The sequence below is a fragment of the Lithobates pipiens genome, unplaced genomic scaffold, assembly GCF_037356315.1.
Source record: "Lithobates pipiens isolate NorthernLeopardFrog02 unplaced genomic scaffold, aLitPip1_a1.2 Scaffold_13, whole genome shotgun sequence".
NCBI classification, from domain to species: Eukaryota; Metazoa; Chordata; class Amphibia; order Anura; family Ranidae; genus Lithobates; species Lithobates pipiens.
In genome coordinates, this window is record NW_027507718.1 from 295,865,196 (window position 1) to 295,888,678 (window position 23,483).

Below are 23,483 nucleotides of genomic sequence, written 5' to 3' on the forward strand. Positions count from 1 at the left end.
ATTCTGCAAATGTTCTAGTTTACTATCACTGTTTTCTAGCTGGTCTAAAACCACTTTTGACATAAAGGGACACTTTTTGGTTGCCATAGACAATCTCAAGTTTCCATGCAGCAAGAACAATATATACAATATAAAAGCGCAGGCAGGGCACTGGACAAAGCACTAGGAACAAAGGGGAGGTGAAATGATTTGATACAGTAATGTAATCTGTAAGATTACAGTGTGCTGTGTGTGTTATGTATTTTGTACTTTTTGAATTTGCGTTGCGACGCTTGCAGGGAACAAGGCCCGGCACACAGTACATTGGGTGGAGTATCCGGCAGGGGACAAGGTAAATTATCTGGACCAGGATTCTGCAATGCAATCCCGAGTGTGGCCCGGGGTTACCGCTAATGGTACTGAAATTTAACCCCAAGCCACACTTGGGATTACTCCCAGGAGGGTTAAAGGAAAGCAATGATTTACCTGAAAATTGTTATACTTGTAGAGTGTCCCTCCTGTAAGCATTGTCACCAGGCCTACGGATGCCACATCAATGTAGTTGTTGGGGAACAGAAAAAGGTCTACACAGCACCCGCTGGCCACACATTCCTTTGCCAGATTTTCATATATAGTGCACTGGGGTAGAAAGAGGTTCTGAAAGAGAAATACAATCTTTGATGTTTGGTCTTTTATGTACACAGCATGAAAAATTATATTGGCATTTCCCCATGGAGGAACAGTTTCACATTCTTCTATTACAAAGGATGAAATCTAGATAAAAAAGGTAAACAATGCATTGACCCTCAAGTGGTCCCACAAAATGCAATATATGGGTGTTTATTTACTAAAAGAAAAACAGACTGTGCAGTTTGCAAGTGCAGTTGCTCCAGAGCTTAGTAAATGAACAGAAGCACTGTTGACTTCCTTGATCCAATCACATTCAAGCAAAAATGCTGTTTTTTTATTTTCCTTGCACATGATTGGGTACTCTTTGAAAAGTGAAGTCTCATTTACTAAGCTCTGGAGCAACTGCAAAGTGCACAGTCTGTTTGCCTTTGATAAATCAAACCCATTGTGCAAATAATCAAACACTGTAAAGACAACTATAATATAAATCCCCAACATTTTCTAATAACAAAATATAGGTCTTCCAGGTGAAGGCACCTGATGTCATCAAGTTTCCTCCCTCAATCCTGTCCACCCATTCCAGAGGATTCACACATTAAGGGGAGATGACTTGAAAACATCAAGCGCCTAAGCAGACACTCACAATTAAGTGCTGGGGTGCCAATTATTTAATATTTGTCTGGAGATCAGTAGTTGCGGACTGTTGTAGGTCAAAAGTGCTGCAGCTGGCAGTCATTCCTGCATAAGCAGCAGACACCTTCTCAGTTTATTAACCTAATGTACCTATACAAACATACAACATTTCTATGAAAGTATAATAATGTTCAGTGGCATATTTTCCTTATACTAGTACAAGGATCATATCTGCAGTCTCATTTAAAACTAAAGATTGAGTAGCACTCTTTTCATAATGTTTTAACTAAAAATATAAGGGCCATATATACACAAATATAGAGCAGGTTATTTGAGACACATTGGGGTTGATTTACTAAAGGCAAATATACTGTACAGTTGCTCCAGGTCTTAGTAAATGCAAGGAAAATAAAACAAAAAACTTTTTTCCTAGCACATGATTGGATGATGGAAGTCAGCAGCGCTTCTGCTCATTTACTTAGCTCTGGAGGAACTGCTCTTGCAGAGTGCAACTGCACTTTGGAAAGTGCACCGTCTGTTTGCCTTAGTAAATCAACCCGCTATAGTGATTACATTGTATAGTACTTAACTGCAAAAAAAATGACATGAATTCTATTGTTACAGTACAACATTGTAAGCACTCAGAGCCTGGTACGTACCTTTTCCTTTTCTGTGTTAATCAGTCTTCTGTCATCCCTGTTCTTGAGTTTTCCTGGGGCTTCTGCAGTGGGAAGTGATGAATGGAAGATGAACAGCTTGCCTGCACATTCTGCTGCCTGTCATTACAAAGAAAGCATGGCTCTCAATAAATTATCATGGACAAAACTAAAGATGTAAGGGCTACAACTCCTTCTCCTATACTACTGTAATGCACTAATAGAATTTTTTGTAAAATTACCAAAAATTCAGCAATGTGATATAGTAGTGTATTGGTACCGAGTGGTATGTTCACATGGGCGACAAGAGGGAGTACTGGAAGTTTGTTTTAACACCTGCCAACGGCTGAACTTGTAGTACTGGGACTACCGATGTCTCTCCCATTCTCAAGAACATTAAAGAGTGACAGCCTCAAAATGAAAAATATTGCTGTGCACTTTCTTCAGAAAAACTAGAATGTTTATTTGTAAAATAAAAAAAGTGGAGATAATAATTACATAAAACATCAATGTAAAAACCTGTACAGTTTGTTGCAAATGCTTTTCTATCATTATATCCTGTGCAGTGGACCTTACATCTTATCTTTTAGTATACTCTGCATTGTGATCAGCCCCCTGGATGCCCCCATGTAGTCTCTGTGTTATTTGTGGCAAGTTATTTCATCATCGTGATAACTGTGGTTGTCTATTAAAATGACAGCCTCTTCCTGCCTGTCACTGCCTAGCTCCGCCCATCTCTGCCTAAGTCTATCCAGCTTTTCACAGGCTATGGGGGTGGAGAAAACAGAAACTCATGACGATGCCTACAGGACCCCCCAACACCCCAAATCACAACTATAATTCCACACAGATCCACAGATTATCCTCCCACTTTACTTTGACAGAGCATGAAATCGAAGTTCAGTTTAGGATACAATGGCTAGTTTAATACTTGTTTTGTACCAAAATCTGACATTTTATGATTAAAAAAACAAAAAAAAATTATAATGGTTGAAAATAGGATGGGTAGAGGGAGGGTTGGGAGCCTGGTTATTAGTATCCCGTAGATTTGTTTTAAAGTTCTCCTTTATGAGTATATACCCTTAGCTTCACATTCTAAACAAGAGCTGTCTTTTCAAAGCTTATGTGGGCTTCATAATAGAATACAAGGTTTGATAGGAAAGAATGTAAACATTTTTGCATTCTTAAATAATACGGGCAATTAGAGCATTGTGCCATCTATAGCAGCTAAAGATTGTTGTAAGATAACAATTTTGCAATTGGGAAAAAGCATACAACAATCTCACATGACACACAACTTGGTCAAAAAATGAGTATACATTTACATTTTTGTGATTATAAGTGGAAATTATTTTATTGTAAATTAGGAATTCATAGGAAACCAAGGAGCTTGGTTTAAGGCTTTGTAATTATTAATGCGTAAATTAAATAGTTATATCCTGCACATATTACTATCAGTTATGACCCTTTATGAATACTAAAACTTTGCATTCAAGAAGTGTTTCTGAAGATCTCCAAATATTTAGTGGAGCCGGTGGCCATGAACTCATACTGTGGCCAAATACTTTACAATTTAGTCAATAAATTAGATTTTGATACACGACATTACAAATGGAATATGTCTGCAAAAAATTTAAATATCAAAATATTGTAGGTATTTTTCAGTGCTTTGCTTGGTCCAACCTTTCAGGTCCATTGCCATTCTATCAGCTAAGTCAGATAACTGTTCCTCTGGAGGAGGGAGCAATTAACATGTTTTAGATGTTTTTGTCAAATACTTAACAGTATCAGACAGACTGAGCAACGTGTAAAATATCAGATTCTTTATGATAGGCTAGAGATGGTTGCTACAAGTTAGTGCACGCTTCTTTAGTAAACCCCACTGTGTAGAATCAAATTAGGTTCAGACATGATGAGACCATACACTGCAAAGATGATTTAGTCAAATTAACTTTTATGTCAAGCTTAGAGTGGAAGTTCAGTCAAACACTATTGTAACTATACTTACACTTACTCCCAGCCCCATTCTAAGCCTATTTGATATACCCTGAAAAGGAAAGATCTGTATACTCACCTATGTTGAGGGCACTTTTGTCCAGTCACATGATCGGGTCCAAGCACTGGCTTTAGTGAAGAGGAGAGATCGCCGACCACAGCTGTAGAGCCTAGGTGGTGATGTCAACCAAAGGCCAGCACTGGGACCTGATCATGTGACTGGACTGAAGTGTCCTCATAGTATGTATGTATAACAGAGAGGAGGAAGGCTCTCTGTGGCTGGTATGGAGCAGGAGGACCAGCCGGGTGAATGAAGTAACCCACTGAGTTTTAGAGATTGGATGATACCTGTCCCATATGGATTTCCCTGGATATCGTGGTGGTTATGCAACATCTGACCCATATCGATCCTGGTTGCAAGACTTACAGTGGGGGATTGTTTCATGCCTGATTGACCCAGCATCATATGATGTGTGGGTCCACACCTGGTGGTAAGTGTACCCATTACCTTCTTTATTATTTGATGCATACCTACCGTTTTCCAGTGTTAAGTTACATCCTCCTTCTGTGCCTTTAAGGAGGATTACATTGTGTTCCCTCTCCCCACATAGGAGACTATATTGATTGTATTGTTATCTCCTATATGAACTACCATATTTATCACCGTATAACACGCACCCCAAGTTTAGGAGGGAGTTTTAAAGAAAAAAACTTTTAGGAGGGAAGTTTAAGGGAAAAAACTTACATTTAAATGCCCATTAATGCAGCCTTGTCAGTGTTATTTGCAGCCTTGCATTGCAGCCTTGCCAGTTATTTGCAGCCTTGTCAGTCATTTGCAGCCTTGTCAGTCATTTGCAGCCTTGTCAGTGTCTTTGCCGGCTTGCTGTTTAAAAATGGCGCCACAGAGATACAGAGCGGATGTCCTGTGTATGTTCTCAGTGGTTTTTGGCTATTTTCTGCCGCACTCGGCCGTTCTCGGCGGCTTTCCGAAAGCCGTCGAGAACGGGCGAGTGCGGCCGAAAATAGCCGAAGGCCGCCCAGAACGGCAGAAAAGCCCAGAGAAGCTGACAAGCGACGGGGGATCGGCGTACAACACGCACTCACGATTTCCCCCTGATTTTAAGGGGAAAAAAGCGCACTTTATACGCCAATAAATATGGTATGTGGAGATTTCGTGATAGGGAAGCTCATCGTGACCAAATCATCACTTTACATACCGTTACTGGATGGACATTATTACATTGATATATGTTATGACTGTGATAAGGTCTTAGGAAATTCCATCCCTTTTTGCATTTTTGTACACATTTTCAATATATTCACAATATAGTTATTTCTCATGTACACTTTAGTGGATATTCTTCCCTAAGAAGTGTTCTTCTAAGGTGGACTTATTTTTTTAGCGCTGCATTTTTTCTTTTCTCACTTTTGCACAATTATTATCATTGTTGATGCTGGCTGCTATTTTTCATTGTTTTTTTTATAGGTAGCGCAACTTTATTATATTCTTTTGTATGTATGTATAACACCCTCTACTTTCGGCATGTGCTAGTAGTAGGATTTTTGTTAGTACAGGCACATTTATTCAGGTCTAGCTGTAATAGGATCTGTGTGGGCTGGGAGTGGCCTAGAGTAGCAGCAGGTGATTCACATGCAGCATCACTTCTCGGTTACTTTCCTCTGGCTTCTAGAGGATTCTAGAATAGAGGAGGGGAAAAGCAGTGAAGCTGCCTGGGGTGTTCTAAGTAGCCCTGACCAATCCCCAATCTGGATTAGCAGGGGTCAGGCCTCCTTAAAGCGGTAGTAAACCCGCATTTTTTTTTTTTTTTTTTTTTAAAACCTGCAAAGCAAAAGGCATAATGAGCTAGTATGCACCGCATACTAGCTCATTATGAAATACTTACCTTAGAACGAGGCCCCGACATCTCGCCCGATCCACGCCGAGGAAGCCGACATGCTCCCTCGGCGTCTCTTCCGGGTATCGCGGCTCCGGCGCTGTGAGTGGCCGGAGCCGCGATATCGTCACTCCCGCGCATGCGCGCGGGAGATTTAAATCCGGCCGGACGAGCGCTGCCGGATTTTCGCGGAGAGAACCCCCTTGTGCGCATGCGCCGCTGCAGTCAGCGGCGCATACCGAGGGGAATATCTCCTAAACCGTACAGGTTTAGGAGATATTTTTTTTACCTACAGGTAAGCCTTATTATAGGCTTTCCTGTAGGTAAAAGTTAAAAAAGTGGGTTTACTTCCACTTTAAATACCTAGAATAAGCCCAGCTGGGGAGGAGTTTTCAGGTGGAAGAAGCTGGAGGTGGAGCACTAAGTTTTCGGGGCCTTTAAAGCACTCCCCAGTCTGGGGGGGGGGGGGGGGGTGACCTCGGGCCTGACAGGTTCGGGTGCAAATCAGGGCCTTCGTGAGAAACAAAGCAGGATTTGGACAGGAGGCACAGAGAGGAATTGAGAAAGACAATGGGAGCTAGTGTTGCCGGGCAAGTCTCTATGAGGAATCCACCGGAGTGCAGCCAGGAGGGCTGGTGAATGACAGGCACAGTTAAGAGAGCTGTTGAGGCATGGCAGAGTGGACTGGCAGTGTGCAGTCTGAGATGTCATGGGCAGTGAAGTCCGGCAGCTACAGTCAGGAGGGCTGGCAGGGCCTGAAGAGGACTGACTGGGAAGAGTAGTACACCATAGGACAGCTAGCACTAAAGGACTTTTCTTTCACTATTTGTTGCTACACTAAAGGGGCCCGCGGTCCCTGCCTGTAAATGGCAGTTGCTAAGGCCTGACAGTCAGAGTTGGGCCTACCACATTCTAGCTGTGCCTGGAACCAAGTATTGTACAGGAGAGAGAGAGAGAGACAGTTTACAAATAAGCGTTGTGCTGAAGGAGACTGGAGCTCTAAGTGTAAATAGAGGTTCCAACTGATCATCTTATTGATTCCATTATTGATTCTGGGCTTCCATTTTCCTTGCCCTATCCAAATTAAAAATCCCTCAATAAAAATACAAAACAAACATACGGACTGTTTATTGTCCCAAAAGTGACTGGGAAGTGAATGCTGGGCAGGGTGACAGGTGGACCACAGTATCCAGCAGCCCCTTCAGGGGTACCGCTATATAAGTATACAGATCTTTCCTTTCACAAGGGTAGATAGAATAGGCCTACAGTGGAGGTGAGAGTAGATTTAAGTATAGTTAGTGTTTGAATGAACTTCTGCTTTAAATACTATAAAAATGATATGACATTCCCCAACTGAAATAATTCTGACAGTTATGTCACTACAGTAGTTGTAAGAAAAAAACACTGCAATGCAGTCAGCCATTTAAAGAGGAGGGCCGTTTAAAAAAATAAATAAATAAAAGTCAGCAGCTGCAAACACTGCAGCTGCTGACTTAATAAGCACACTTACCTGTCCAGGGCGCCCGCGATGTCGGCCGCCCGAGGCCGACCCGTCCCTCCGACCTGCCATTCCTTCTAAGGGAAACAGGCAGTGGAGCCTTACGGCTTCACTGCCCGTTTCCTACTGCGCATGCGCGAGTCGCGCAGCGCTTTGTGAATGGGACGCGCTGTGTTCTGGAAGAAAGAACATCTCCGCGGAGGAGGAAGAGGAAGATTAGGATTATGTGCCTAGCAACAGGCATTTCTGGTAAGTAAAAAAAAAAGAATTTTAAAATTTTTTTTTTTTTTTATATTTTTTTGTAATTTTTTATTTATTTTTTTTTTTTTCAGGGTGGCCCACCACTTTAAAGGTATTCTTACAGTTTTAGTTTCAACATATATAAAGCATGCAAAGATAATATCTTTCAAAAGTGTTTACTTAAACAATAAAATATACATTACAGCTCAGAAACGACAATAACATTATCCTTTTAAAATCATCTAAGAATAAATTGTAAAATCTTTTATCAGTGAAAAAAGTTAGGTTATATTCATTATACAAATGTGCCAAGTAAAACCTGTAGGTGTATTTGTACATGGAAAATGCAGTCTAACCTTTAATGCCTCCGTGCCAGCCTGGATAACTGGAGCAAAGACCGTTTCACTCTCATTTGTCTCTGCAAACATATCTGGGATCTGTCCAAGCAAGCTGGTAAGACAGGACAAGATTGGTGATTATAAAGGCCAGGAACTCAAAGAACATTATATAAGTACACATCTCATTCTGAAAATGCTAGCTCCCTTACTAGATAAAGATGCCAGTGGGTACTTCAACTCACTATAACTACTCAAAACTAAACTCATATTAGTTTTTGATGGACCGACCCCTAAAATGCTTACTGTTTTTTTGATAATCAGGAAAATAAGCAATAATGAGTAAGCAATTAAAAGAGAAGTATGGGCATTAAAAAACAAACATTTATACTCACCTAGGTGAATGCTGCATCTGTCCCCTACCACCTCTAAGACCCAGAACTGAACGATGAAAGACTGCTGATCGCCTGATCACTGATCGCCTGGTTGGATCAATGTGCAGCACTCGATGCTGACCCAGCTTGATTTCCAACTACACCTGGGATTGTTGTGAGTACTTTCTCGCCCTGCTTAATACCCCTGCTTCTTCCCACTGCCATTATTCCTATTGGCTTATGTATTCTCCCCGTTTTACCGTGTGCTGCTAAGTGAACTGGGGATTGGAGGGAGCAATCCTTTTTGATTGCCTTGCTGCATGTTTTCTGCCAACAATGGTCCCTGAAGTCATGAATGTTATTTCTCCCTTCTTTTCCGAACACTCGAATCCTGGGTGGACGTTTTCTCCTTACTTCAGCATGGTTTCCCGTTACCACCTGCACCATGGACGCTGTCCTTGCCATATCCTGCTCCCCCCCCCCCCCCCGCCCCGTACATGCTGTTGTGGGCAATCCTTTTACCAAGTACTTCCTCTCCTGTACACAACCCGAGCAGCACTATTGTATATTGTATAGTGACCTACTACCCACAACACTCTTCAGCGAATGGCCGCCCCCCCCCTAGGATCACTCCATGATAGGGGTTGATATTCTTGCTTGTTATTACCGTGGCACTTTTTTTCTATTGTTTTTTATTTTGTTTTATGGGAAATATGCTCTCACTGTGTTTGGGTGTGGAGCTGGGAGGGAGTGTTTGTTCTGTTATTCATTGACATACTTCACTGATTACTGCCTATACAGTGTTTTTTCTACTTACCTCACATTTATTTTCTTACATGAATCTGCTGCCTTATGTCTGTGCCCCTGTTGGGGCTGCTCTGGGGCTGTCAACACTCCATTGACTCCAGTAGACTAGACTACATTTTCCATGGTCCCCCCAAAGCTTCTTACATGGAATGTTGAAGGCCTGTTAAATGATCTGCAGTCCTCCTTATCTTAAGTCCCAAAGTCAGGATCTCTCCAGAACCTGGACTGGCTCTATGACGTCCAATGACTGCAGACTTTAGCCTGTGGTCGGCTGAATTTGGGTGACAAGAGTGCAGAACTAAGTGTACTCCTGCGACCTACAGAAGTATGGCCAAAAGAATTTTAAATCTTCTTATTGACAAGCTGTAGTCATACTAATATATGATCATCTGTTGCTAATGGACACCGAATATTGCAAATTACATTGTGCCTGAGAATGGGTATACATTTGTATGTGTATGTATGTGTAGAACTTAGCATTGCTGTAAAGACAAAAACTTCTAAAGTAATGCTCAGTGAGGGGTGTTACATGAACTACAACCAGCTTTGGCAACTGATGAATAAACCTCAGCAACACTTATTGAATAGGGTCCAACTTGGAGGCAGGCAAACCCAGTGTTTTTCAACCTTTTTTCACTCAAGGCACCCTTTAAAAATTTGCACAATTTCGAGGCACCCCATTCCATACATACATAATGCAGCAACATCCACTTACAAAGGACACCCAGCATTAGCGGTGATTTATTTATATGCTACACCTTTGCACACTGATACTGACTAGTATTCCAGCTTTTCTCTTCTCCCTCTTAGCAAATGTAACCCCAATGCTGAAGGAGAGGGGCAACACAAAGATGCCGTGCAGGAACCCGACGTCCTCCTTATCAATCAATGATGCCATTGGTTGTTAGGATGCCAGCGGCTAGAAGGTTGCATTGGTGCACAATAAAAAATGTGGCTTTGTGTAACTAAAAAGCAAGCTTCATCCACCCACTAACTTGTATACAATTTGTTGGCAATTTTTAGGGATTTTGCCAAGGCACCTCTGCAGAAACCTGAGGGCACCCTGGTTGAAAAATGCTGATCTAACTTACTCAGCTGCTCAATGAAATCCTGGGGATCTGGCATTCCCTGCCAGCACTGGGTAGAGTTATCAACGTTGAAAAATGCTGCATGGATTTCTAAAAGTAGACCGCCCTGTACACTGTACAGGGATATAGTGGTCAGTGTTGCTTTAAACAACGTAGATGACAGCTCATCACAAAGGTCAGTACATGCTGTTCTTCTTTATTTAGAAGTCCTTTTGCTCATCGGACATCAGCTTTCCATGCTCTGGAAATTTAAAGTAAACCTGTTTCCTTGACAGGAAAAGACTGACAGGGCTTTGCTAAAAATAACTTTGGTTACATATAATAATACACATTCATACTAGTAAATGAATCCACTATGTGGCTTACAATAAAATAATACATTACTTGTTTATGACTGATCTGGATTCATTAAAATTGACAAGAAATCCATCCAGCAGAGGCAGAAAGACCTCTGCCACGTCTGTCACCACCATCATTTGAGGCTGGGCTAGGTTAGCGTTCACATTGTAGAAATGCAGAACCTTATCATACGTGACAAATCCCACCCGGATAGCTGACGACTCTGCATTTTCCTCTCTGCAAGAAAAACAAACATTACCCTTTACTTCGTTTTATCAATATTATTAAAACGTAAGTAAAAAAGTAAAAGAATGAAAATAAAAATATGGTATTAAAGGGTTTCTTGACATCACACGAGGGTTATTTACTAAATGCAAATCCACTTTGCACTACAAGTGCAAAGTGCACTTGAAATTGCACTTGGAAGTGCAATTGCTGTGGATCAGAGGGAGACATGCAAGGAAAAGAAAAAACAGCATTTTAGCTTGCACATGATTGGATAATAAAATCAGCAGAGCTTTCCCTCATTTCAGATCTACCCCTCAGATTTACAGCGACTGCACTTCCAAGTGCAATTTCAAGTGCACTTTGCACTTGTAGTGCAAAGTGGATTTGCCTTTAGTAAATAACCCCTACTGTCTTTTCTGGACATACTGTCTGGCAGGTCAAAATTTAGACATATATTTCATTCTTAAATGAAGTGTCATTGCTTATCAGTTATATATTATGTAAGTCTTGTGATGTCTCATCAAAAATGTAATCCAAGATTTAGACAATTTTAGAAAACGGACCAAAAACAGAACATAGATGTCAAAGCCTAAATCTGGAAAAAGTAAAAGTGTGAATTTAGCCCCAATGCAAGGGTTAAGTGCTTGTCTAGGTGACAGTAAAAGCACTTTTACTTACCTGATGCTCCATTCCCTCAGCAAACAGCACTCCCGTACACTCAAACAGTGGACTTTCTTGGTGTCCTCACTTCCAAAGCAGGGCTCTAGTCTTAAAGTGTTTGTTACCCCAGCAATTTAAACTCCTGATATGCACCTGCTGTACCATGTACTTGTATGAAAAAGTATCCTGTTCTCTTTGCATTGCTTCCTTTATGTGAAATCCTTGGAGCTCCTGTCAGTCCCTCTGCTTTCCTGTTAAAAACTGACCATGCTAGGCAGGAGAGCTCACCGTAGTCAGTTCCCTAGCTGTGCTGGGAACTAGTATGCTCTCCTCCAATGATCAGTCTTGTCCTGACACACCCCACCCCCTACACAGCCTTTCACTGGGAAGCTCAGTGAGCTGCTGCTTCTCCTCCCCCAGCTCTTTTGCAGCTGAGAATAGAGGGGATGTGATCACTTATTTTTTTTAAAAAGGAAAAAAGGTATTTATAATGTGTTTTTAATGTCTATACGCAAAAATATGCATCTTTTATTTCAATTTCAAACTAACTGGGTTGTTTTACAAAGTGATCATTTGCAATCATTTTAATGAAATCAAGGAAATAAAACCCTGGAGCAAAGGGGTAAAGAGACTGTGAGCAGCTGTCTTGCAGCATTAAGGGAGCCTGCAGGAGAGGAGGATCCAGTAAGTAAAAACCTGGTCCCCTAGACAAAGAATCAATTAACCCTTGCAATGCAGAAACAGCTCCATTGCTGCAAGGGAGGTCTTTTAATTTTCCCAGAATTCAGCTTTAAGAAAAATTAACTGCCTCAAGATGTGTGTAAAGATGTGTGCATTAAATAATAGAGATAGTTAAAAGTAGAAAAAAAAAATGATTATTATAAAAGCATAGCTCAACCAAACAAAATTTAGAATAAAAATAGAGCAGGGCTCTAGAGAGGGAAAATTGTAGCATTGTAGTTTTGGTATATTCATAAATGTATCCTAGTATTTCAATTTCAGGAAGGACCTGTTGATGGGCTTTTGTTCACTTCAAATGGCTTTTCCATTCCCATATAAGCCTCTGGGAATGCAAAACCCATTTGAAACAAGTCAGAAGGAGGTCACCAGCAGGTCATATACAGCTGTAAAATTTTGAATGATCTTAGACTGGCATCAAACTGTTGCCGTCAACACAAGCCCAAAGCCTTTCAACACAGGCCCTAAGTATGGCTTTAGTAAGAAAGCCGTGCTGAGCAGGGTCACTGACAATAATAAATTGTCATTGGCAAAGGCAAATAGACTGTTCAATTTTCCAGTTGCCCTTTGCAAGGGAATTTTACCCAGAACCTACTGAATAAGGTGAAGCTCTGCTGATTGCCATCATCCCGTTATATGCATGCAAAAAAGCTGTTTTTGTTTTTTAGTTGTTTTTTCATGTGCATTATTGGGTATTATTTGGAAAGTGAAACTTTATCACATTCACTAAGTTCTGGTGCAAATTCCCTTGCATAATTCAACTTCCCTTGCAAAGAATTTTTTTTTTTTTAGTAAATCAATCTCTATTTTGTATTCAAAATACAGTGAGGCACATTCATACAATAACCAATGTGTCTTCTATTTCTATGACAACTAGACCCAAACATTCTGTTGGGTGGGAGTGGGGGGGTACATTAACCACTTTCAGACCGGACCATTTTGCTGGTAAATGACCAGAGGTCTTTTTACACTTTGGCACTGCGCTGCTTTAACTGGTAATTGCGCGGTCATGCAATGTTGTACCCAAACAAAATTTGCGTCCTTTTCTTCCCACAAATAGAGCTTTCTTTTGATGGTATTTGATTGCCTCTGCGATTTTTATTTTTGCGATATAAACGTAAAAAGACCGCAAATTTTGAAAAAAAATGATATTTTCTACTTTTTGTTATTAGAAAAATCCAATAAACTCAATTTTAGTCATACATTTAGGCCAAAATGTATTCAGCCACATGTCTTTGGTAAAAAAAAAGTCAATAATTGTATATTTATTGGTTTGCGCAAAAGTTGTCACATCTACAAACTAAGGTACGTTTTCTGGAATTTACGCAACTTTTAGTTTACGACTGCCTATCTCATTTCTTGAGGTGCTAAAATGGCAGGGCAGTACAAAACCCCCCCAAATGACCCCATTTTGGAAAGTAGACCCCCTAAGGAAATTGATAAGAGGCATGTTGAGCCCATTGAATATTTTATTTTTTTGCCTCAAGCGATTGAATAATGACAAAAAAAAAAATATTTTTTTTTTTTTACACAAAGTTGTCACTAAATGATATATTGCTCACACATGCTATGGGCGTATGTGAAATGACACCCCAAAATAAATTCTGCTGCTTCTCCTGAGTACGGGGATACCACATATGTGGGACTTTTTGGGAGCCTAGCCGCGTACGGGGCCCCGAAAACCAAGCACCGCCTTCAGGCTTTCTAAGGGCGTAAATTTTTGAGTTCACTTCTCACTACCTATTACAGTTTTGAAGGCCATAAAATGCCAAGATGGCACAAAACCCCCACAAATGACCCCATTTTAGAAAGTAGACACCCCAAGCTATTTGCTGAGAGGCATGTTGAGTTCATGGAATATTTTATATTTTGCCACAAGTTGCGGGAAAATTACAAACTTTTTTTTTTTTTTTTCACAAAGTTGTCACTAAATGATATATTGCTCACGCAAGCCATGGGCATATGTGAAATGACACCCCAAAATAAATTCTGCTGCTTCTCCTGAGTACGGGGATACCACATATGTGGGACTTTTTGGGAGCCTAGCCGCGTACGGGGCCCCGAAAACCAAGCACCGCCTTCAAGCTTTCTAAGGGCGTTACAGTTTTGAAGGCCATAAAATGCCAAGATGGCACAAACCCCCCCCCAAATGACCCCATTTTGGAAAGTAGACACCCCTAAATTTAGGGGTACACTAGTGAGACTAGGTAATAAATGGCGGGTGCCCTGAAACTATAAAAAAATAACTAACCAACCAGCGTCACCTGTAACAGTTATATGGTGATCACTGGTGAAAGGGTTAACTAGGGGGCAATCAGGGGGCTTTATGCGGTAGTATATGGGGGTCCCTGGCGCTATAAAAAGCTGCGGCGAACCTAAATACCTACCTGCCTAACTAGCGTCACCTGTGACACTAATACAGCGATCAGAAAAACGATCGCTTATTAGGCTGGGTTCACACTGGAGCGATGCGGGAACGCCACGAATGCGCGGCGGGTTCCCGCATCGCATGCCTCCCGGCGGCAGTTCACACTGCCCTATGCGAACTGCTGGGAGTGTCAGTGAAATGTTACTGACACCCCCAGATCAGTTCGCATATCGCAGTGCGATCTGCAAACTCGGATCGCATGGTGTGAACACCCATGCGATCCGATTCTGCTGCGGGCCAAAAAAAGGGTCCCGTGCGAATTTGCGGCGGGTGCGGCAGGTGCGGCGAATGGCTGAACTCGAATCGCACAGAGATCGGATGTGATTTGCACTGCAGTGCGGTGCGAATCACATCCGTTCTCATAAACCGCTGCAATGTGAACCCAGCCTTAGTGACACTGGCGACGGGGGGTGATCACGGGGTTAAACCTTTATTGGGGGGGTTAGGGGGGTACATTAGAACTAAAGGGGGCTAACTCTAACTGCCCTAACAGTTATTACAGTCACAAATGACACCAATGCAAAAAAAAAAAAAAATGACATTGGTGTCACTGTGACTGGGGGGCAGGGGTAATTGGGGGGGTGATCGGGGGGTAAAGGGGGGGTGTGAGTGTGCCTGGCATGTTCTACTGTGTGTGTAGAGTGTTGGTGCAACTCACCGATCCGCTCTCCTCCGTGTCGGAACGAAAAATACCGACACGGAGGAGAGAATACATCACTTCCTCTCCTGTGTTTACATTACAGGAGAGGAAGTGATGTCACGGGGGATTTCTATTCGTCGGGAGCGATCGCGAGGGGGTGGCCATGAATGAATGGCCGCCCCCTCATCCCGGATCGCTCTCGAAGGAATGCCGACCGCCGCAGGCACCGGGGGGGGGGCCCGATCGGGCCCCCCACCCGCGGGCAGGCAGGGACTTATATATACGCCCATATGCCTGCCCGTGCCATTCTGCCGACGTATATCGTCGTGCGGCGGTCGGCAAGTGGTTAAAGTGTAATGTCCTCTGCTTTGACCCGTCTCATGATTTCATTATCTCTTATATGTTTATGTGCACAGAAATGACAAATCAGGCATCCAGTGTGCTTAACTGCAACTCTTCACCTCCACTGCCACGTTTGGCACTTTTTTTTGGGGGGGGGCAGGTACTGGTTTGACAGGTACCTACTCCTACTTCTGGCTCAGATTGCCTCTTCGAACTGAGCTGGAAGTTCAGCCCCCTCCTTCCCCCGCAGTCTTCTGGGACACATCACAGGTCCCAGAAGACTACGGGACCATTCACAATGCGCAACACGACTCACGCATGCGTAGTAGAAAAAAACAGGCTGTGAATCCCCAAGGCTTCACTTCCTGTTTCCCTTACTAGAGATTCTGGCACCTGCACCCAAAGCTGATTGATCAATCGGCTCAGGTGAGGACATTCTGGGATCCCTGGACAGGTAAGTGTTCTTATATTAAAAGTCAGCAGCTAAAGTTAGCAGCTATTTTTTCTGTAGGAGCCTGGAGCTCCTCTTTAACAAAAGATGCTTCAAAACAGTATTAGGGTCAATGGCCATATTAAATAAAGATATATAGTAGCTGTAGTACTAAATCATGTCTGAAGCTCCATACACACTATCAGATTTTCTGCTGAGTTTTTCCTTCAGATTTACCAAAACAATGTAGTGCAAGTGCCTGCCTGATTGCATACACATTGAAACTCCTAAGGTTTGACCTCATATTATATGGTTTTGGTAAATCTGAAGGAAGAACTCAGCAGAAAATCTGATAGTGTGTATGGGGCTTTAGATTCGTACTAGGTTTCTGTGTTCTGGTATGACTGTATTATCAGACTGCAACCTCTCCTGGTTGAATGTTTAACAACTCCTAAATATTTTGGCACTAAATACAGTTAGGTCCATATATATATATATATTTGGACACAGGCTCAATTTTCATACTTTTGGCTCTGTATGCCACCAGAATAAAAATAAAACAAAACAATCCAAATGAATTTGAAGTGCAGGCTTTCAGCTTTAATTCAAGGGGTTGAACATAAATATCAAGTACAAATTTTAGAAACTACAACCATTTTTATACACAGACTCCCATGTTCAGGGGCTCAAATGTAATTGGACAAATGAAGATAATCATAAATAAATGTTAATTTTTCATATTTTGTTGAGAATCCTTTACTGGCAATGACTGCCTGAAGTCTGGAACCCATGGACATTACCAAAGACTGGGTTTCCTCCTTTCTGATCCTTTGCCAGGCTCTAACTGCAGCTGTCTTCAGTTTTTCTATGTTGTCGGGTCTTTCTGGCTCTAGTTTTGCTTTCAGCAAATTAAATGCATGCTCAATTAGGTTGAGATCAGGTGAATGACTCGGCCATTACAGAATATTCCACGGCTTTTCCTTCAAAAGCTCCTGAATCGCTTTTGCAGTGTGTTTTGGGTCATTGTCCATGTGTAATGTGAAGCTCCGTCCATTCAACTTTGCTGCATTTGGTCGAAACTTGGCTAACAGTATATCTCTAAACACTGCAGAATTTATCAGGCTGCTTCTGTCTGCTGTCACATCATCAATAAACATCAATGATGCAGTGGTACTGGAAGCCATGCATGCCCATGCCATTATACTGCCTCCATCATGTTTTACAGATGACGTTGTGTGCTTTGGATCATGAGCTGTTCCAAGCCTTCTCCAAACTTTTTTCTTCCCATCATTCTGGTACAGATTATTCTTAGTTTCATCCGTCCAAAGAATGTTTTCCCAGAACTGGTCTGGCTTTTTTAGATTTTTTTTTTTAGCAAAATCTTATCTGGCTTTCCTATTCATCAGCCTTATGATTTTTTTTTGCACCTTGTGGTGTACCCTCTCTGTATTTTCTCTTGTGAAGTCTTCTCTCAATTGTAGACTTTGAAAATGATATGCTCAACTCTTGGAGAGTGTCCTTCACTTGTCTGGATGTTGTGAATGGGTTTTTCTTTATCATAGAGAGGATCTTGTGATCATCCACTGCTGTTGTCTTCCATGAACGTCCAGGCTGTTTTATATTGCTGAGCTCACCAGTGCATTCTTCTTGTACCAAACTGTTGATTTGGCCATTCCCAATGTTGCTGCTATCTCTCTGATGGATTTGATTCATTTTTGAAGCCTTACAATGGCCTGTTTCACTTGCATGGACAGCTCCTTTGAACGCATGATGTAGGTTCACAGCAGTAGATTCCAAATGCAAATACCACACTTAGAATCAATTCCAGACCTTTTACCTGCTTATTTGATGAAGATATAACTCTAAGGAGTAGCCCACTCCTGGCCATGAAACAACTTTTGTTTCAGTTGTCCAATTACTTTTAGCCTCTTGAAAAGGGGGGGGGAGGCATTCCTAAGAGCTGTAATTCCTAAACCCTTCCTCTGATTTGGATGAACGTACCCTCAAATTAAACCTGAGAGTGAGCACTTTCAGCCTATATCCACTAACTAAAACTTGAATATGTTTTGGTAAATACCTGAAAAAATTGTGTCTGTGTCCAAATATATATGGACCTAACTGTAAATGAACAAATTGAATACATAAAAATAGTTTGTTCCACAAAAAAATAACACTAACTGCACTGCACAGTAGGTCCAGAAGGTTGTAACCAAGTAGTGTCCAACCTGCGGCCCAAGACAGCTATGAATGCTGCCCAACACAAAATTGTAAACTTAAGGTATAACTAAAGGCAAAACTTTTTCTTTAGTTTTGGACAGGGTGGAGAGGGATTACAACACTGGTGACTTTTTATTTCTGTTTGTGCCGCCATTAGGGAGATTCATCCTCTCTATTTGTCCGGTTTACCATTATCGTAAGCAAATGTAAAAGAAAATTCCACCTTTTGGATTGTCACCAGAGAAGGAGTAGTGATGCCCCAGGATTCCCTCACTTTGCAGTAATTTCCTCTCACTTCTTGTTTTGGCTACAGGATAGGAAGTGAAGGGAAATTTCTGCATCTTTGGGTTGTCCCCAGAAAAGTAACAGAAGGTAAATCTTCCAATGGGGACACTAGTTCTAGTGACCTGGGGGTCCCCAAGGGACTCCCTTAATTTGCAGGGATTTCTTCCCACTTCCTGTTTGGCTATGGGACAGAAAGTGCTGATAAATCTCCCATAGATGGAAAAAAATAAACCAACAAGGGTTATAACTCCCCCCTTACTCTATTAAAAATACAAATAAAAGTTTTGCCTTTAGTCCCACATAAAAACTGTTGATTTTTTTTAGGGAATTTTTTGTAAAAATGCATTTACATTTAGTAAACACATGTAGTCGAAAAAAACATTTGACAGTGTATCTTTACTGGGCTTTTATACCTTTTATCTTCCCAAAGAAAAATATCCTACTCTTCACAATCACGCCTTATTCATGTCATCAGTTTTCGCCAGCACCTTTATTTGTGAGCAACTATTTTCAAGAATCAAGCACATAAAGTGCAAAATTGTAATTAAATTATCTGATGAGCACCTTGAGAATTCATTGAGAATTGCTATCACAGCCGTTAAACTAGATAGTGATGCGTTGCGTTTATCAAAAACAGTGTCAAGATATCATACTCGCTTCACGTTCCCTCTTTTACTTTTATAATTAAAAAAATAAATAAAAATAAAGTAATTTTTATTACTCAAGTTCATTATCTATATCAGTGATCGTTAACTTGTGATCTGCCCGACTTTTTCTGCTCATCATCTGTTCTTTTTGACAAGTGTATTTTTTGTGAATTCCTCTTCTTCCAATGTGGCCCAGGAAGGCCAACAGGTTGGGCACCTCTGCTGTAATCAGTTCACTATATATTAGAATCTGGGTGCTTGAGGACGGATTGGAAGGTTGTGGAGTGTGCAACCACCACTCATCTCTACTCTGACATCCAAATGGTCCCTACATCCAACTGCAAAAAAAACATATTTCCCCTCCTCTGGTTTACAGTCAATTGTTTCTCTATACCCAAATGCCACATGCTCTCTGTTTGTTTATTATTGGTAAGGTAATGGACTAGCTATAGTTCTGTTTTAACATGATTTGAGAATGACAAGAGAGAATAAAACCAAATTTTCTTTGAGTCATGTCGTGATTTTTCAAGATTCTGAAGGCACATGTATAAACGTGATATGTTGGTGGTTTTCCAGTAAAAACTTGAAGCATGCCCAAGACATGTTTCAGTATTCATAGCACAGAGCCATTATCTCATGTTGTTCTTTCACTTCAACTAAGCAGGGCAGTAATTGCATTTCTCCTATGGGACATGTCAAGGGGTTTTCTGAAGTGAGGTCATGACTTGCCCAACATCTTTCCAGAACTGAGATGCTTTCATGTAGAAATGGCTGATGGCTACATTCTGCTTTGTCTAGGCTTGTAACATTTACATATGTTACAAAATATTCATCAGTTATTAACCACAACATATTTCAGACATCCTTATTTTAAGAAATGTATCTTTAGTTTTGGCATTCTATAAGTGAACTGTGCACAGGAATTTGGTGTGGCAACCCAGAAGAAGTAATCATTTTTTACACACTAGTAACAAGACCATAAATCATTCTCGTGTTGCTTTTACAGGATTTGCCATATAGTCCTTCACTCTATATGTTTGGAAAAGCAAAGTAAATATTTATTCTTGCAGTGTTGAGATATGGGCAGATGGTGGCAGTAGAGTTGTCTAAAAACACCCAAAGACTCACACTTGAATCATACAGTACATACATTAAAACTTTGAGGATATGCAGTGTTGCAAAGAAGTTATATGCTACCCATTTGCGTCTTTGTTATGACATCAAACATTTCCCTAGATACGCACATATGTTTCAAGAAAAGTCATAAATGTCCATGCAGACTTAAGAGAAAATAAATATGTCACACTATCTACCTAATGGCTGTCCTTTGAATAATAACCAAGGAAAAAATGTGCTTAGGAAATTCATAAATAAGCAGTTGGGTATAAGCATTTTTATAGTCATATAGAAAGGTAAAGTGTTACTAAACCCAGAACCTGCATTCACCATATCTGGTCTCCCACAGTACACAGAACATGGAAATGCAATTATTTTACTAAATATAAACTGCTAAATACCTCTTCTCATCAGAAGTCTTGTGACTTCTATCAGTGTCTGGTTAAAGCTTGTAGGAGGTGTTTTCATTCTCCTCTGAATGTCCTATGAAGATGCATGCCCCCTCTCTGGACAGTGCTGATTGGCCCTGTGCTGATCACATGTACTCTCCCCAAAAAAAAACACTTTAGCAAAACACACCGAACTAAGTATGTGCAGAGTGACTCTGAAGGCTCTGTCTTATCGGGAGATGGTTTGGGGACAGTGGAAGAAGAGGAGGATCAGAGAAGACGGGATAAAACAGACTTTTTACACAATGCAGATGATTAACCCCTTAGGTTCCACAGTGAGTATAACAAGCATGCTTTACTGCATATACTGATTTTACTGTTATGGGTTTAGTAACACTTTAACTTCACCATCAGAACTAAAGGATGGCAAACCAAGCCACTAAGAGACTACACTTTCCAGTAGCATTTTTAGGGTGTGAGTAGCCACCACGGTATTAGTTAGCAGCAATAGACCATAAAAAAGTATAATAGGGAGAAGGAGCATCTAGTTGCAGAAATATGCTAATATAGGAAGAAGTCTCAGGCCATATCCTTTTTACCTGCAGATCTGGTCACTAATATGGCTGCTGGACCTGTATGTCTATCACTATAAATACTAGGATAGTAGCATAGGTGGAATTTATGCATAGCTTCCTGCAGCTGCCATGATTAACCAGGAGCTGAGTGTCGGACACAACACAGTCAGGCAAAGAAAATAAAGAAATTACTACAGCACCAATAAACAGATTATTTACAATTTGGCAGATCATTTATCGCCAGCTACAGGAGGTCTATATTATGGCAGAGTAGATTTCTGTTTCAGTAATTTTTTCAGCAGTAGGTGGTAAGTGAAGTTGACAAGGGGTCCCAGAAGGAGGCACTACTCAGGCAATGTTACCGATTGGCACAGGCCTAATGTCCCTGTTTGGAAATATGGCCTTCCTAATCAATGGTGGAGGAGTCTGGATCTAAAATAACAAACAATTCTGGAGGAGCCTGGATCTCCAATAACAGACTCACTTATGGTCAGTCTGTCATTTGTACAACAGCTGCCTGAATGATCAATTTAATATACGAGGGTTCTTCAAAAAGTTTCCACACTTTTTTAAACTTTTTTTATTAAGACAAATTATATAATTTTTCTACATAGACACCTTCCTTTGCAATGCATTTTTTCCAGCGTCACAACAACTTTTTAATGCCTTTAGTAAAACACCTCCCACTCTTTCCAACGAAAATATAAAAGTGCGGAAACTTTTTGAAGACCCTTCTCGTACTATCCTTAAGCTCCATCCCTTGATATAAGACCTCCCCCATCTAAAAGTCAGCATTTTATGTACTGATGAGCTTTGAGAATGGAGAAAGAAGAGACACTGATCTTGCTCAGATACCTGCCAACTCACATACAGAAGAATGTAAACAGTAGGAGTAGCATTAGTGCCATGAGCTGAGTACTGCAGAACTTGGAAATGTTATGTTGGACTTATTAATAGGTTCAGGATTCTATAAATCAAAAGGTAAACTTAAAGTGGTTATAAACCCTCAAATATGCCCAGTGACATGACTGGCCTCAGGTGATACACAGAGATGAAACACATCTTCCTACATAAGTTGTATCTGTTTATCTGCAGTCTTCTCTTCTCTACATCCATTCAACATCTAGATTTATAGAGCTTGTTTGAGCTGTCCAAAAAAAAAGGGGGGGGGGGGGCAGAGAGCTGAAGTTACACTCTGTAGAGCTCAGTGAGGAGAGTTCTGAGATCTGATTGGATGGGAGGGAAGGGAACTCCCCCACCATATAGCACACAGGAACAGAGCTGTCAATGAGCTGGAGGTCCCTCCCCTGTCACCTTTTTTTCTCTTGGTGTCGGGAAAACTTGCAAGAAGTAATTCATGCTCATAACAGAAGAATGAAGCAGCAGACAGAAATGGCACTTAGTGCTCTTAATTGAGAAAAGTATACTATATAAGGATATGTTTCGTCCATATATCATGTGTGAGGTTTATAAAACTTTAAAAAAACTTTAAAAACTTTAAAAAACACCAATACACCTACCTTGGAAGTTGATCCAGCAGAGTCTTCAGCTCCTCACATATCAGTCTAACAACACCGCTTTTAATGTTGCTGTATGATACGTCTATCATGAAAATGAAAGCAGGTGGATTGGGAGGTTTCTTTTGCTGAAGACAAAGAAATGAAGATAATTCCACATATTGCAAAGCTAGTAAGTGGTAAAATATATCACCTAGTCACATATTCTATTCAATAAACCAGAAACACAATAATCAGATTCTGTTTGTAAAAGGTCAATAACAATAAGTAATTAATAGGAAAATCTAAATGTATGCAGAGACAAGAACTTGTGTGTGAACATGACTGGACCCTCGTGATTCCACATAAGATTTGAATCAGGTAACTGGAATCATACGCTAATATTTTTTCCTAGAAATGCTCTCTGCAACAGTCACATTTCATAAACTACCAAATATCAGGCCTATGTTACTGTTCTGAAATAATAATATAAAACATATTCTAGAAATAGACATAACAGAAAGGCAGCCAAAATACAGCTAACATTCACTCAAAGAACAGTAAACTATGAGAATTTTGGAGGAAATGACAACTTTTGGAACTTAGATGCTGGCACTTCACTGATTCAGTGTGGAGACATTTTGCTCTTAAGCTCCGTACACACGATCAAAAATTCTGCCAGCAAAAGTCAGATGTGAGGTTTTGGTCAGAAATTCCGAACGTGTGTATGCGCCATTGGACTTTTGCTGGCAGAATTCCAGCCAGCAAAAGATTGAGAGCAGGTTCTCTATTTTTCAGTGGGAAAAAGTTCAGATCGGAAATT

At 40.9% G+C, this 23,483-nt stretch overlaps 1 protein-coding gene across 2 annotated transcripts in view; it reads right to left on the minus strand.

The window, feature by feature from the left end:
* The window catches only part of SEC24D (SEC24 homolog D, COPII component), a 164,419-nt gene that overhangs the window by 25,050 nt on the left and 115,886 nt on the right, over positions 1 to 23,483 (minus strand). For both annotated transcript variants that reach the window (XM_077476816.1, XM_077476815.1), the window contains exons 11-15: positions 22,685 to 22,809; positions 10,515 to 10,706; positions 7,883 to 7,976; positions 1,902 to 2,018; positions 466 to 636 (exon numbers count right to left, since the gene is read on the minus strand). In XM_077476816.1, coding sequence (XP_077332942.1) covers positions 466 to 636; positions 1,902 to 2,018; positions 7,883 to 7,976; positions 10,515 to 10,706; positions 22,685 to 22,809 — 699 coding nt within the window. The remainder of the gene's footprint in view (positions 1 to 465; positions 637 to 1,901; positions 2,019 to 7,882; positions 7,977 to 10,514; positions 10,707 to 22,684; positions 22,810 to 23,483) is intronic.